Source organism: Nyctereutes procyonoides, unplaced genomic scaffold, assembly GCF_905146905.1.
Source record: "Nyctereutes procyonoides isolate TBG_1078 unplaced genomic scaffold, NYPRO_anot_genome, whole genome shotgun sequence".
In the NCBI taxonomy this organism is placed as follows: domain Eukaryota; kingdom Metazoa; phylum Chordata; class Mammalia; order Carnivora; family Canidae; genus Nyctereutes; species Nyctereutes procyonoides.
Window position 1 is genome coordinate 13,527,007 of NW_026575049.1, and position 14,367 is coordinate 13,541,373.

Here is a 14,367-nt window from a genome sequence, read left to right on the forward strand (position 1 = left end):
TCTCATCAATCATCAAAAAGTTTCCTTTTCCTTCCCACACAGTGAGGAAGATGCTAGGGTTAGCGTCTCTCCTTTATCTGTCTGTGGCCAAATCAGAGCCTTACATTGCCTTCAGGCTACAGCTGCCTGCGCATCACCGCATAGCGGCATCACAGGGGTGGGAGCAGTGCCTTTTAGGAAAGCCATCGCCCGTGTCATGACGCGTCAGATCAGAAAACACTTATTAACAGAATGGAATGAATTAAGGATTCAGCGGTGCTGATCTTTCTAATTTTCCTCCTTTGGGGGAAGAAAGCACAGAACCTTTGAACTCACAGTCCCCTAAAGGCTGAGGTTAGCTTGCCGGGAGCGGGTTTGAGAGATGAGAGCTGGCTACCAGGGGACAGAGCTAATATGGGTTTCTTTCACATACAGAACCCCATTGTGTTCTTGTTCTCCCCCACGCACGCCTACACGACTATTCGACCTATGAAACAAACTGCGCCGGAGGCACAGATAACCCCAGGCGTCCGGTCTGTAATCTGATCGTGGCCATCGGCAGCCAGAAATGAGTTTCTTTCTAATCAGCCTCCCATCAGCCCCCGTCACTCATATAAAGGCTCCTTGGGGGAGGACGGTCCTCGTCGCTCTCTCTTCAGCACCAGGGCTCTGGACAGAGCCTGGGCAGAGGCTCCTGCTGGCCATCCTGGTGGTGGCCGCCGGCCCGGGACGTCGCTCCGGTCCCCCTGCTGCACAGACGGAAAGTTGCAGCGGATCCATGCAGCCGGCAATGATGATGTTTTCCAGTAAATACTGGGCAAAGAGAGGGTTTTCTCTGGATTCAGCGGTCCCCGAAGACCACCAGCTCCTGGGCAGCTTAACAGTGAGTACCGAGCAGCTGGCACCTTGGAGGAGGGTTCCTAGGGTGGCGATGGCCCCATCCTGGCCGCAGGGACCCAGAGGGAGAGTAAGCACACACCTCACCCCAGCCCCCAGCACCCCACCCTGTTTCTCCTGCCTTCTCCTGGCTTTCTCTCCCCATAAAGTCAAGCATGTGTCCCCACCACCATGTCCCAAACTTCCTCTCCTCGACGTTCATGGAGTAGGAAGTAAAGAAGCTCCTGAACATCAAGAGCGAGAGCTTGTATGAACCAACGTCTTGTCGTCTTGTACCTACAGCAAAAAAAAAAAAAAAAAAAAGCATGTAGGATTTTGAAAGGCCACGTACTAGGAGTAGGAACAGGGAGAAGAAATTAAACTGATTTATTTATTTATTTATTTATTTATTTATTTATTTATTTATTTATTTATTTATTTAATTTTTATTTTTTTAATTAAACTGATTTCTGTGGTTCCTGCAAGATGATTGAGTCTCCTACACCCCTTCCCATCTACAGAGGCTGTTCCTTACATACAGAGAAGTCATGTTTTTATTCTTGCCTGTAGGTGCTGATTATTGGAATCAAAGGAACATCAGCCTCTCCCAAAAGTTTTCCTGCTTTTCTCCTTACTCCATTTTTCATCTTAATTTGATGGAGCAATGAAAGCAATACACCACTCGCTTCAGTATTTTTTTTTAAATTTTTATTTTTATTTATGACAGTCACAGAGAGAGAGAGAGAGAGAGAGAGGGGCAGAGACACAGGCAGAGGAGAAGCAGGCTCCATGCACCAGGAGCCCGACATGGGATTCAATCCCGGGTCTCCAGGATCGTGCCCTGAGCCAAAGGCAGGCGCCAAACCGCTGCGCCACCCAGGGATCCCTCGCTTCAGTATTTAAGGCAGTTTCTGTACTTAAATGTTAACAGGAAAAAAGTCAACATTTTGCAGGATTTTATTTTATTATTATTGTTTTTTAAAGATTTTATTTATTTATTCATGAGAGACACAGAGAGAGAGGCAGAGACACAGGCAGAGGGAAAAGCAGGCTCCATGCAGGGAGCCCGATGTGGGACTCGATCCTGGGACCCTGGGGTCACGTCCTGGGCCAAAGGCAGGCGCTAAACTGCTGAGCCACCCACCAGGGATCCCTGATTTTGCAGGATTTTAGATGCTGATTTGAGGTAATGGTGACCAGATTTAAGAAAAAAAAAAAAAGGCAGTGAACAACAAAAAAAAATGTATGCAGATTCCCAGTCACTAAAAATATTAAGTGCTATTTCATTACTGTATCAGAGTTTATCCAACCAGTTACAATTCAGTCTGTATCATAGAAAATTCTGTTTTCATACCTTGGCTCCAAACCTGTGCCAGAAGGTTGTATTGTACTGGTGTATTATTACTGCTTAAAATGTTGAAAAGTAATCAGGGCAAGTTTGTAGAACTGTTTAAATCATTTTGCAAAAAAAAAAAATCAATTTGCAGAAATGAGACCAAAAATGTAAATAGATTTTTTATTTTTAAAAATTCTTTTAAAAATATTTTTTTAAACATCCAAATACCATGAATATGTGGCTGAGATATTATACCCTGAGGAATTTTGAAGTCATAATGAGCTGCTAGAAGGAAAACAAAGAGCTCAGAGTTATGGTTAACGTATGACACACTCATATAAAAATTCCTATACATGTGTAAGGGCTGCGTGTTACGTGGCGACAAGCAGGCAGATGTTGCGAGAGCTGAGACATTTGAGCTTTTAATGACTAAACACACTGTCAAATGCCAATGTCTGCATAAGCTTTTCTCCTCCAAGTCATAAATAATAAAATATTCATTTCCATGATATAAAAATCCAGGGAGGGAGGCAGTGTGAAGATGTGACACCCGTGAAAATGAAGCTGGGGGGGCGGGGGTGGAATCCGAGGGGGCCGGGGCGGGCCCTACCCCCTGGCTCTGGTCCCCTCTCAGAGGTACTTCCCTCGGGTCCGAGAGGATGGGCGAGCCGGGCCGATGGGCGCTGCCCTTTGCCCCGGGCCGCACTTGCAACTCGGACACGAAACACGTGCACCCCCGCTCCACTTGGTCTTTGAACTGAACGTTTCCAGCCTATTTTGCTCTGTATTCCTGACAGTGGGACCCAAGTTTCTGAAATCTGCCATTTTTGTCTTTAACCCATAGGACTAATAGTCACCACTTAACAGCTGTGCGACGGTGTCTTGAACGGCTAATGAAGACTCGCTCCTTCCCAGTTTTCTCAGATTTTACTCTTTGCTCCTAAAGATTAGCTAGTGTCCTTCCTTCCTTCCTTCCTTCCTTCCTTCCTTCCTTCCTTCCTTCCTTCCTTCCTTCTTTCCTTCTTCCTTCCTTCCTTCCTTCCTTCCTTCCTTCCTTCCTTCCTCCCTCCCTTTCTTCTTCTTCTTCTTCTTCTTCTTCTTCTTCTTCTTCTTCTTCTTCTCTTTGTCTCTTCCTTTTTTCTTCTTTCTTCCTTTTTTCATTCTTTTTCTTTCTCTTTCTCCCTTTTTTGTTCTTTTTCTTTCTTCCTTTTATCTTCTTTCTTTCTTTTTCTTCCTTTTTCCTTTTTCTCTCTTCCTTTCTTTCTCTTTTTCTTTCTGTCTTTCTCTTCCTTTTTTCTTTCTTTCTATTTCTTCTTTCTTTCTTTCTTTCTTTCTTTCTTTCTTTCTTTCTCTTTCTGTCTTTCTTCCTTTCTCTTTCTTCTTTCTCTTTCTGCCTGTCTTTGTCTCTTCCTTTTTTCTTTCTTCTTTTTCTTTCTTTCTTTCTTTCTTTCTTTCTTTCTTTCTTTCTTTCTTTCTTTCTTTCTTTCTCTTTCTGTCTGTTTTTCTGTCTCTTTTTCTTTCTTCTTTCTATTTCTTCCTTTTTTGTTCTTCTTTTTCTTTCTCCTTTCTTTTTCTTTCTCTTTCTTCCTTTTTCTTCTTTATTCCCTTCTTTCTTTCTCTTTCTTTCTCTTTCTGTATTTCTTTCTTTCTTTCTCTTCCTTTTTTCTTTCTTTCCTTTGTTTCTTCTTTCTCTTTCTTTCATTTCTTCTTTCTTTCTTTCTTTCTTTCTTTCTTTCTTTCTTTCTTTCTTTCTTTCTTTCTTTCTTTCTTCTTTCTCTTTCTTCTTCCTTCCTTCTTTCTTCCCTTTCTTCCTTCCTTTCTCTTTTCTTTGTGGCTGGATTTTAATAGCCACATTTCAGGCATCATCTGCAGACACAGATGTCCTTAGTAGCACATGCTCCTCTGTGTTGAACTCCTGCAGGTAGATGCGCACTGACAATGTGAAGTGTCATGCAGAAAGTAATGCAGGGAGTAAAGCTGCCAATTTTAGTGTGTGTCCTGACATATTTCAGAATGGAATGAATATTCTGTTTTTAAGATCGTAATGGAAAATGAAATTATTGTTGTGAAAGATATGTTTGGTCTTATTTTTGTTATGCTTGGTAATTAGTATAGTTTCCACATTGTCTAACGACTAGCAGACCAAAATTTTTTTTTTTCAAACACACGAGGGTTTATTTGCAAGCTTGAGCTTGGGTCCAAGTATACCCGACACAGAGGGGCAGGGACTTGGACCCTGAGCTGGGTTTCAGCTTAGTTTAGCAGACCAAAATTTATGCTGTAAAATAAACCTAGGAAGAATAGCAGGAATTAGTCATAGGTGAGACTTTATAATTTCTGATGGTCAGATCTTCGTGGCTATTAAATAAAGTGAAGCAGATCTGATCCCCCTTTAATTTAAGCCACTGGAAGCTGCCTTAGAGCACTGGAAAATAGTGTTCCGCAGCAAATTAGGCCAGAATTTATGATTGACAGTCAGGAGTGATGTGGCAAGTTTTCTTTGAGTTTATAGGATTGCTGAAGCTTCTAGCATTTGAATGGAATGTCTGACAAAAAAAAATCTAGTTTTGAGAACTCTGGGATCTTAACCAATGTTTTTGTGTGTTCCTACCTTCTTGAAGTTAAATAGAGCTAACTCTGGCAAAAATGATGATAAAAAAGGCGGCAATGGGGACAGCAAAAGTGAAGCCAGTCCTGAAAGCGGCAAGACGGCTGTCGTCTTCTCACTGAAAAATGAAGTTGGCGGATTGGTAAAAGTGCTGAACCTCTTCCAGGTGAATGTAAAATGTCATTACCTAACTTTGACAGTGACTGTGTGCCTAGTTCCAAACCCGTCCCCTGCTTTGAAACATCCCCGAATCCGTCAACGGATAACGTGCTCAAAGAAACCAAAGTCAACGAAGCTTTATAAGGAAGGTTTGTCTGCCAAACAACGAAATAAGCAGATTTGTGCCAACTGTGTTTTATTAATTCCAAGGTAACCTATTAGTAATTCTGCAGACTATTGCCAGGTAAGAAAGCCAGTAATTAAAAAAAGGTGAGTCTCACACCTTTTGTTTGGCAAAATGAGCCAAAGAGGGTGTCTTTAAGTATCAAGAGACTGCAGCCTGATTTGGTTTGCTCGCATCTGAACTGTGCACTTGTCCTGGGAGCACGTTTATTCCGTGAAATGAGATGCAGGAATCGAGGCTTTGGGATGCCCCCCTCCCCCGCCCCGCTGCCCACCTGAGCCTCACTGTTTCATGAACTTGCCACGACTTTCGGGGAGATGAGTCACTGTCTTCATACATAAGCCAGGGCTGGCTCACTCTCTCTTTATTTCATAGAAATGTAGTGACCTTTGTCCAGGTCCAATGTGGTGGCCTCAAGAAAGAGTGTGGTTGGGGGTAAGGTTGGAGAAACCCAGAAAAAGGACTGTCCCCTGGCCGGGGTAGACCTGAGGGCTACCTTTCCGTTCGGCAAGCATCGTGCCTCGCGCGTGCATGTTGTCTGGGGGGCGCCTCGCTCTGCGTGGGGCCCGGGGCTGCTCTCAGGGAGGAGGGTTGGCCTTGCAGTGGGAAGACTCAGGCCTGTGTTCTCCCGGCTTAGCCAACCGCTGGCTGCTGCCTCACTTCAGGGTCTTCCTTTGTGCATCAGCGATGATGCTTCCTCCCTAACGAGGTAGGTCTGGTGCAGTCCTAGGAGTGAAAGTGCCTTGCACAGTGGGCACAGGTGAGGCCTGTGTGGTGAGGCCTCTGATGACGAGAGGGGGAGTCAGCGGCCTGCTCCGGCAAATGTTTCCTCGTTCTCTCTCGACCTGGAGGAAAGGACCGGGCACGGTAAACAGAGCTAATGCACACCTGCGGGAAGGTGTCACGCCTTACAGCACCCGGGGCTGTCCCGGCGAGTGCCCGCGGGCAGGCCACATGCCCCGGACGAGCGCTGGCGGCGCCCAGCTTGGCCACCTGCGCCCGGGGAGCCTGCGGAGCCCCCTGCCCCTCCGGACCTCCGCTGCCTGACCCAAAGTCCCTCCTCGCCCCAACCCGGGGACGGGGACGTCCAAAGTGACACCATGTGTGAGAAGACTCTTGACCCTCCTATTAGCCTCACCGTTGCTTATCAGCCACTTTGGAAAGTCTGGTGTCACCAGAAAGGTCAGCACAAAGAGAAGCCGGGTGTCATGCCTCGGGGTTGCAGGACCAGTTGCCTGATACGGGGGCTGCTGCTGTCGAGGCGCTCGTGCTCGACCCTGGGGCGGCCTCCCCCGGCCAGGGCTGCACATGCCGACACTGCTCAGGGTCGCAGGAGGAAGGTGACCTGATACGGGGCAGCCCGGGTGCTCGGCGGTGGGGCGCCTGCCTCCAGCCCAGGGTGTGACCCTGGGGTCCTGGGATTGTGTCCCGCATCGAGTCCCTGAAGGGAGCCTGCTTCTCCCTCTGCCTGTGTCTCTCATGGATAAATAAATAAAACCTTAAAAAAAAAGGAATGTGAGCTGCTGTAGGAACCCACCCCCCCCAGCATCCTGGGGCACGGGCTCCCGTCGCCGGGGGGTGGGGATGAGCACGTGGGCCTTGGCCTCAGCAGGAGCCGGGACCCTGATGCCCAAGTACTGAGCTGCTGCCCCCTGTGAGCCCCTTAATTTTTTATTTATTTATTTATTTATTTATTTATTTATTTATTTATTTATTTATTTATTTTTGTCAGGAGACCTTTAGCCCCGAAACCCGCTGTGGGACATGGCTGCGAGGACGCGTCGTCCGGGGAGGCTGCCTGGAGGTGGCCCACACGGGTCCACCCGCGGCCATTAGCTGTGTTCTGTTTTGGTCTCTGCCTGTAGAGATACTTGCTTGGCTGCTTTCCTTCCTTCCCTCTGGCTTGGGTCTCTCAACCACCGTCCTCAGGCCACCTGCCCAGAGCCTGCCTCATTTCTCTGCCATTTGTACTATGGACTTATTTTTTCAAAGGTTATTTTTGAACTTTAATGCACAGCGGAAACCTTGTACCACTATTAAATTAGGGGTTTCAGTTTTAGCAATGTGGTTTTTTTTTTTTGGAAACATGAAAATAAGAATGTAAATGTTCAGATTGCACGATGACGTGATAAGCTGATGCCCCCCAAGTAGCTATGCTCACCCCCAGCAGGATGTGGGCCGTGCAGGGAAAGGATGATATTCGTAATCGTATCATGCCCTTTATATGCTTTTACATGCCCTCTATTTTTAATTTTTATTTATTTATTTTTAAGATTTTTATTTATTTATTCATGAGAGACACAGAGAGGCAGAGACACAGGCAGAGGGAGAAGCAGGCTCCATGCAGGGAGCCTGACATGGGACTAGATCCCGGGACTCTGGGGTCATGCTCCGGGTGGAAGGCAGGTGCTCACCCGCTGAGCCACCTGGGGATCCCTATTTTTTTTTAATGAGGCAGGAAAAGCTCCATACAGTCCCCACTGCTAGTAACCCAGGCACTGGTTGGAAGCGTTTCCATGTGTTCCTCAACCAAAGAGCCAGGAGATGGTCTTTCCCTCGTCTTGGGCCTCAGCCCCGTGCTTACGAGCAGCCGTGGCGTCCCCTGTTGTGCCGAGGGGTGAGTCGCGGATGTTGCTTCTATTTCCACAGGAGAAACACATCAACATGCTTCATATCGAGTCCAGGAAATCCCGGCGGAGGAGCTCGGAGGTTGAAATCTTCGTGGACTGCGAGTGTGGGCAAACCGAATTCAGTGAGCTTGTTCAGTTGCTGAAATCTCAAAGCACCGTCGTGATGCCGAATCCGCCGGCGAGCATTTGGGCAGAGGGAGAAGGCAAGGCCAGCTGTCCCTGGTGGGGTGCCGCAGCGTCCCGAGAAGGGAGCGGCGACCCGGGAGCTAAGGCTCTTGAACCTGCGCTGTGTCTTCCACAGAACTAGACGACGTGCCCTGGTTCCCCCGGAAGATCTCCGAGCTGGACAGGTGCTCTCACAGGGTTCTCATGTACGGGTCCGAGCTCGACGCCGACCACCCCGTAAGTGTCCAGGGACCCCGCTCCCCACGCTCCCCACGCGTGGTCCGGCTGCCGCACGTGCCGGGTGGTGTGCACCCGTGTGCTCCCCTGGGGGCATGCAGCCCCCACCCGGTAAAGCGTCCCTGCAGCACGCACGGGCCGGGGGCAGGTTAGGGGGTGGCACTGCCACAGGACGGTTGCTCTTAGAGGGTCGGCTGGGGGGGTGGGCGGCTCTCAGGCTCGGGGAGCAGCGCTGCAGCGTTAGACATACCCCACAGCTGATGGCCCTTGGAAAGACGAGGGGCTGACATGGGTGGTCCCTTGCGGAAATGAGGGCGGCCTGGGCCCCGGGGGTTGCGGGACAGGGGCAGGGTCTCCTCCTGCGTCCCTGGGCCGCAGGTCGTTAGGAGCACAGCAAGGGAGGGCGCCGGCCTCGGTGGGAGGGCAGGCAGGGGGTTCAGCGGTCAGAGGGACCTGCTCTACACGTGCGCATTTTGTCAAAATGGGGACAGTCTGGGGAGCTGCCCCAGGCGCCGGCCCGACAGGTGCACGCCTGCCTAACCTTGAGAACCGAGCAGAGGACACTGTGACAACGTCGACGACAGGGAGCCTGCAGGGTCTTGTCGTTCGGCGCGATGCACGTCCAGACCGGCCCGTAACCGCCGCGCCAGCAAACGGTCGAGCGGACTCAACGCAACTGCGTTATTTTCAAGAAGCTGAACTTTTTCAAAGCACGGCGTGCTGCGCCAGCAGGTCGGAAACCTCAGAACAACCCACAGGGGGTCCCACGGAAAAGCCTCCCGAGCATTAGAAATGCACGCGCAAGTGCCTTTAGCGCCATCCCCTGTGACCCCCTCGTCCAGAGGCCCGGACCAGCCCAGAAGCCTGATCTCGGGGACCAGTGGGGACAGGACCTCGCAGACACCAGCTGTTCCCTTGCAGGGTGACCTCGGCCGAGTCCCTCTGTCTGTGCACCTCGAATTCTTTATGTCCAGAGTGGAAAAGGCAACCTCATTGACCTGGAAGGGGCATTTCAAAAGCCGGAACAGCTGGGAAGCCTCTGGGCAGGTGCGCAGGCGAAAGCCCGGGAAGGGAAGCGCCGGGTTATGGGTTACGGCGCGGCCCCCTGCCCGGGGCCTTGGGGCTCCTGCTAACCTCCTAGCTCCAAGTGACCCCCTGAGTTCTCGAGTCACCAGCCTTGACGCAGGACAGCAGCTTTGTTAGTGGGACCGCTCCGGCCTTGTGAAGAAATGGGTCCCGATATCCAGTGGAAATTTTCCTGTGTTTAATTCTGTTCTTTTTCTCCTAATTACACCACCTCGTGAAACCTCCTCTTACGTCTGTGCAGCCCGTGGAGGTGATCGCACGTCCTTAGCAATCTCCTGCCTCACCACCGCTTTTTCGTCTTTTTTTCTTTTCTTTTCTTTTCTTTTCTTTTCTTTTTTTTCTTTTCTTTCTTTTCTTTTTTTACCCACATGTATTTCTTTTAGAAGCACACTAAATGTTCATTACGTGAAATCTGGCATGGCTAAATCGGTGTTTTTTGCAAGTTAGTAGTTGATGAGCACGGAGAAGCTGGTCTCAGGACTTTTGGGTGCCTGGGAGTGACCCCAGTCTTGAGACGGGGCTTACGGTGTTCAGATGCTGCCCTCGTACGAGGGTGGCTCAGAGGAGCTGCCAAGGGAGGGGCCGGCTGCTGCGGCTCCCTAAGAGGCTCAAACATCCATGTAGGCCAACGTCTCTCAAACTTTGCTGCACAAACCTCTTGGAAGGTCTTTACATTTTTTTTTAAAGATTTTATTTATTCATTCATGAGAGACACACAGAAAGAGAGAGAGAGGGAGAGACACAGGCAGAGGGAGAAGCAGGCTCCCTGCAGGGAGCCCAACGCGGGACTCGATCCCAGGACCCCGGGGGTTACGCCCTGGGCCAAAGGCAGGTGCCAAAACGGTTAGCCAACCAGGGATCCCTTGGAAGATCTTTTTGAGGTGCAAGGCGAGGCTCTGCGTGTCTGGCGAGCCCCCAGATGGGCCGCTGTGCTTTGAGCAGCCAGGACGTGGACGGGGAGGCGCTCTCACAGTGTGCTCGGGGCCCCCTGAAAGTGCTTCTTAAAAATGCAGTTCGTGGGGCCCCGCCGAAGCCGCTCAATCGGGGCTTTCACTATGGACCTTGGAATCTGCCTGTAGAAGGACTTGCAGGACATTCTAAGGAGCTCTCGAGCTGAGAACTACCGCCCGAGCTCGGCGACTTTCCGCCTTGGCCTTCCACTCCGAGTATGCGGGGGATCAGGACAGAAATCACTGGCGCGGGGTCCCTCCCCAGGGTGCTTGAATCGTGACCTTGGGGCGTGACCTCGGGATCGTGACCTCGGGATCGTGACCTCAGGCCGTGGCCAGCTTTGGAGTAGTCCCGCAGGCTCCCCGGGGGATTCCAGTCTCCCAGGGTGGAGCCCCGGGGCAGCCGGCACACCCTCGCTGCGCCCTTTAGGGTGCTGGCTGGTTCTTAAAGCAACAGAGGAAAGGACAGGGTGCCCAGACTCTCCGGGACGAGGGCTGCCGGGCTTGCCCACTTGGGGGAGGCCTGGTTCAGTCTGACTCTCAGGTGAGCAAGGGATGGTTTCTCGGTGCACCTGTGCCCCAACACGGTGTGTGGGGGGATCCCCTCTGCTGGCTGGTAACCTTAGCCCTGCCTCCAGGCTGGGACGGATGGCCAGGGCTTGCTGTGTCCCTGCTGTGCCCAGTGGCTGGCCAGTGTTCCTGTGCTGTTGTGCGGGTCCACGGGGAGTCCTGGGGTCCCTGGGCCCCCCTCTGCATTGGCGTAATGACCGCCGCGCTCGGCTAACGAGGCACCACGGGCCTGCCTGGAAGAGGAGCGGATGTTTGCCAAGGAGAGACGGGCGAGAATCTTCTGGAACCTGGCAGACAACGGTGCTCGCAGGATGCTGCCTGGGGGCAGGGCCCGGGGAGCAGGGCCCTTCCCTTCCGCGCTAGCCTGCTTGCCTCCTCGGCGGAGCAGGGATGGCCAGGTCCCAGGTTTGCCTCCAGGCCACGTGCTGCTGCTAGCAGGCGGACACCCGAGCTTTCTCCGGAGCGGGGGACCTGTTTCAGGTCACAATTGCAATTGTGAACCTGGTGGCTTGGTCACGACGCTCGTGGAGCGCGTTGCAAGGCCTCAGAGCCTGCCTGGGAAAAGCAGCGGGAAAACTCCCGGTTCAGGGAAGGAAGGGCCGGGCCCTCAGGGGGCTGCCCCGGCTGCAGGGATTTGGGTGGCTCACCGCCGACAGCGATGCTCCTGTGACACAGCGGCCTTGGCAGGGGACGTGCACCTCAGCCCAGCGGGCAGCCCCATGGCCGCTTCTCCATCAAGGGTGCAGGAGGCCGGCCCACTGGGTTTGAGGCTCCTGTGTGCAGAGGCAGGGCAGCCACAGCTGGGTGACCTAGGACTTCGAGGGCCCGGGCGCTCCCTCCTCGGAGTCCCTGTCCTCGCTGCCTGTCCTGCCCTCTTTCACGCGGTGGCCCTTCCAGGTCGCAGGGTTGCACACAAGTCACATGGCAATGATTCCTTCTGGGTTTCTGGCAGTTGGAAGGAAGCCCCAGAAGCGCTGATGGAAAGTACCTGCAGGGAGGGAGACGGAAGGTGAGCTGAGGCCAGGAGCACAGGGCGGGATGCCGCAGCCCCGAGCTGAGGCCAGGAGCACAGGGCGGGATGCTCGGGCCCCGAGCTGAGGCCAGGAGCACAGGGCGGGATGCCGCAGCCCCGTGTGAGCGCGGCCATGGGTCCAGTCCCGAGGTTGCCAGTGAGGCAGCAGCAAGTGCAGAGGCCCGGGGACAGGGCTCGGGAAGCCCCAGAACCTGTCCAGGCTGCTCCTTTGGGGGTTCACCTATTATCCTGAACGACAGAGTTGTTGAAGGCAGGGCACGTCCTGGCCTCACACACGACGGTGGCACTTGGGTCACCCTAAGACCACTAGGTCACCCTAGTGACTATGCATGTGCCCCTGTTCCAGTGAGCGGGATGCATGAGCTGGTGACCCCAACAAGCGGCTCAGTGTCCCCCACGCGGCCCCAGTGAGTAGGGCCCACAGATAATGGTAGTCATGGGGCTGGGCTGGCTGCCTGCGTCCCCTTGGTCACCCCGCGGCTCCTGTGGCTCCGGTGCACCTGCTAGGCCTTCGGCGCCCACCGCTCGGCCCCTTTGCTAAATAACCGGATCTCTCCTGTGGTTAAGGGATTCAAGGACGACGTCTACCGGCAGAGAAGGAAGTACTTCGTGGACGTGGCCATGGGCTACAAGTAGTAAGTACCGGGGTGTGGGAGCTTGGCCCCCGTCCTCACCGCCACCTGCGGGCCGCGCACCAACCACAGACAGCACTTGCTGCACGGGTGGGTGGAGGCAGCACAGGTGCCGGAAGGTCCCGGGCTGCCACAGCCGTGTGACGTCACGGCCACCACACCTGCCGCTGCGCGGGCCCTGGTCACCTGCTGCTAGCCGCTCCCCGCCGGCCGCCGGGCCCTCCGTGCGGGTGGGACCTGGGTGCGAGTCTCACCTTTGACTCTGCCTGTCGGGGCCCCTTCCACAACCAGCCCCCCGGTGCCCCCTTCCACACCCCCCCTCCCAGTGCCCCCTTCCACGCCCAGCCTCCCAGCAACAGGAGGGGCCCTGCAGAAACGCCCCCGGGGGTCACGCCAGCACCTTCATGGAACATACTTGTGTTTGTTTGCTTCTCATGGAGGGGGAGGGTCCTCGCCACGTGGGGGCCTCGGGGAGAGCCCCACCCTGACCCAGGCCGCGGGGGGGAGGCCGGGGCGCAGCAGGTACAGGGGGTGCGGGGAGCTGGAGGGGCCGGCTGGCGTCCGTGTCCTGCGCTCCTGTTAGCGGCACCTGGACACCCGCACCGGGGGCCCCCTTGTCGGCTTGGGAGCAGCTGCGGGAGCCTGACCTCGGGGCAAAGCCTAGATCCTGCCCCACAGGAGTTGCTTTATTTTACTCGCGAGGAGGTGGGCAGCCTGACTGTCCCGTGGGGCAACTTTGTCCTGGGTGAGAATTTCAGATATTTTGTGTGTCTTGGTGTTTTAGAGAATGTCACTGGTGGCTTTTTCCCTTTTTCCTCTTCTTTTTTTTTTTTTTTTTTTTTTTTTTTTTTGCGGACTACGGCGCACAGGGGCTCAAGCTGAGTTGAGAGGTCCCACCTGACACCCCCACTGGGTCACCGGGTGGCTCCCTCTGGCTCCTTGTATGTCCGGGGCTCTCGCCACGCCCTCCAAGCCCCAGGCAGCCTTCCGTTCTTTCTCCACTGCTTTTATGACCCTAAACACCAGGACCGCTTGGCCTGTGCTTTTCCACCTGTGTCTGCTCCATTTTTGTTCTCCTCTGTTCCAGGCCACTTTTTTTTTCCTTTAAAGATTTTATCTATTTATTCCTGAGAGACACAGAGGGGCAGAGACACAGGCAGAGGGAGAAGCAGACTCCTTGCGGGGAGCCCGACGTGGGACTCTATCCTGAGACCCCGGGGTCACGGCTTGAGCTGAAGGCAGATGCTCAACTGCTGAGCCCCCCACTAATTGATTGTGAAACTTAAGATTGACTCCCTTGATTCACAGATTGTCCCTGGGGAATCGGGTCGTACGTGGGTCGTGGAAGGGGTGCATGCAGGACGTGACAAAAGCTCAGAGCTGGGCAGAGCTTTTTTCTTCAGGGGGAACCGATGGATAAATATGGGGTTTACGCACAGGTGGTATAGGTATTATGCGACTGGGAAGAGGCGTGTGTTTGTACGTGTGCACGTAAAGAATCTCGTTAGCACGGCGATCAAGGAGCCGCTCAAATGTCACTTATTTCTCCTTGATGGAGCCCAGAACCTGAGCCAGGCAAGCTGAGACTACTGGTGGGGTATCTAGGAGTCAACGCCTTTCATGGGGCCTCGATCCTGGGGAGTCTTTTTGTTTTAAAGAAAACACGCTGATATGGGCAGAAGAGCGAAGGAGCGTAGAGGCAAGATGATGGGAGTGTCCGGCTGCCGGCTTCCCGTAGCTTAGGTGCCGGATTTGCAGAAAATCAAAGTAAACACTAATGGTTGGAAATGGTGAAGACTTTTTTTTCCTGCAAAAAGCTTTATTGCTTCCTTTTGGTCCACGACCTAGAAGTTCAGGGTGGTTGAGAAGCTGTCTCATGGCTGCGAGGACAGGCTTAGGCCGAAGCCCTGGCACCGAGGGGG

At 53.1% G+C, this 14,367-nt stretch overlaps 1 protein-coding gene across 1 annotated transcript in view; it reads left to right on the forward strand.

Annotated features, from left to right (window-relative positions):
- Nucleotides 1-757: 757 nt before the first annotated feature.
- TPH2 (tryptophan hydroxylase 2) overlaps nt 758-14,367 on the forward strand; it is an 82,817-nt gene continuing 69,207 nt past the window's right edge. Inside the window, exons 1-5 of the mRNA XM_055329012.1 lie at nt 758-862; nt 4,813-4,965; nt 7,792-7,975; nt 8,074-8,174; nt 12,381-12,448. Coding sequence (XP_055184987.1) covers nt 758-862; nt 4,813-4,965; nt 7,792-7,975; nt 8,074-8,174; nt 12,381-12,448 — 611 coding nt within the window. The remainder of the gene's footprint in view (nt 863-4,812; nt 4,966-7,791; nt 7,976-8,073; nt 8,175-12,380; nt 12,449-14,367) is intronic.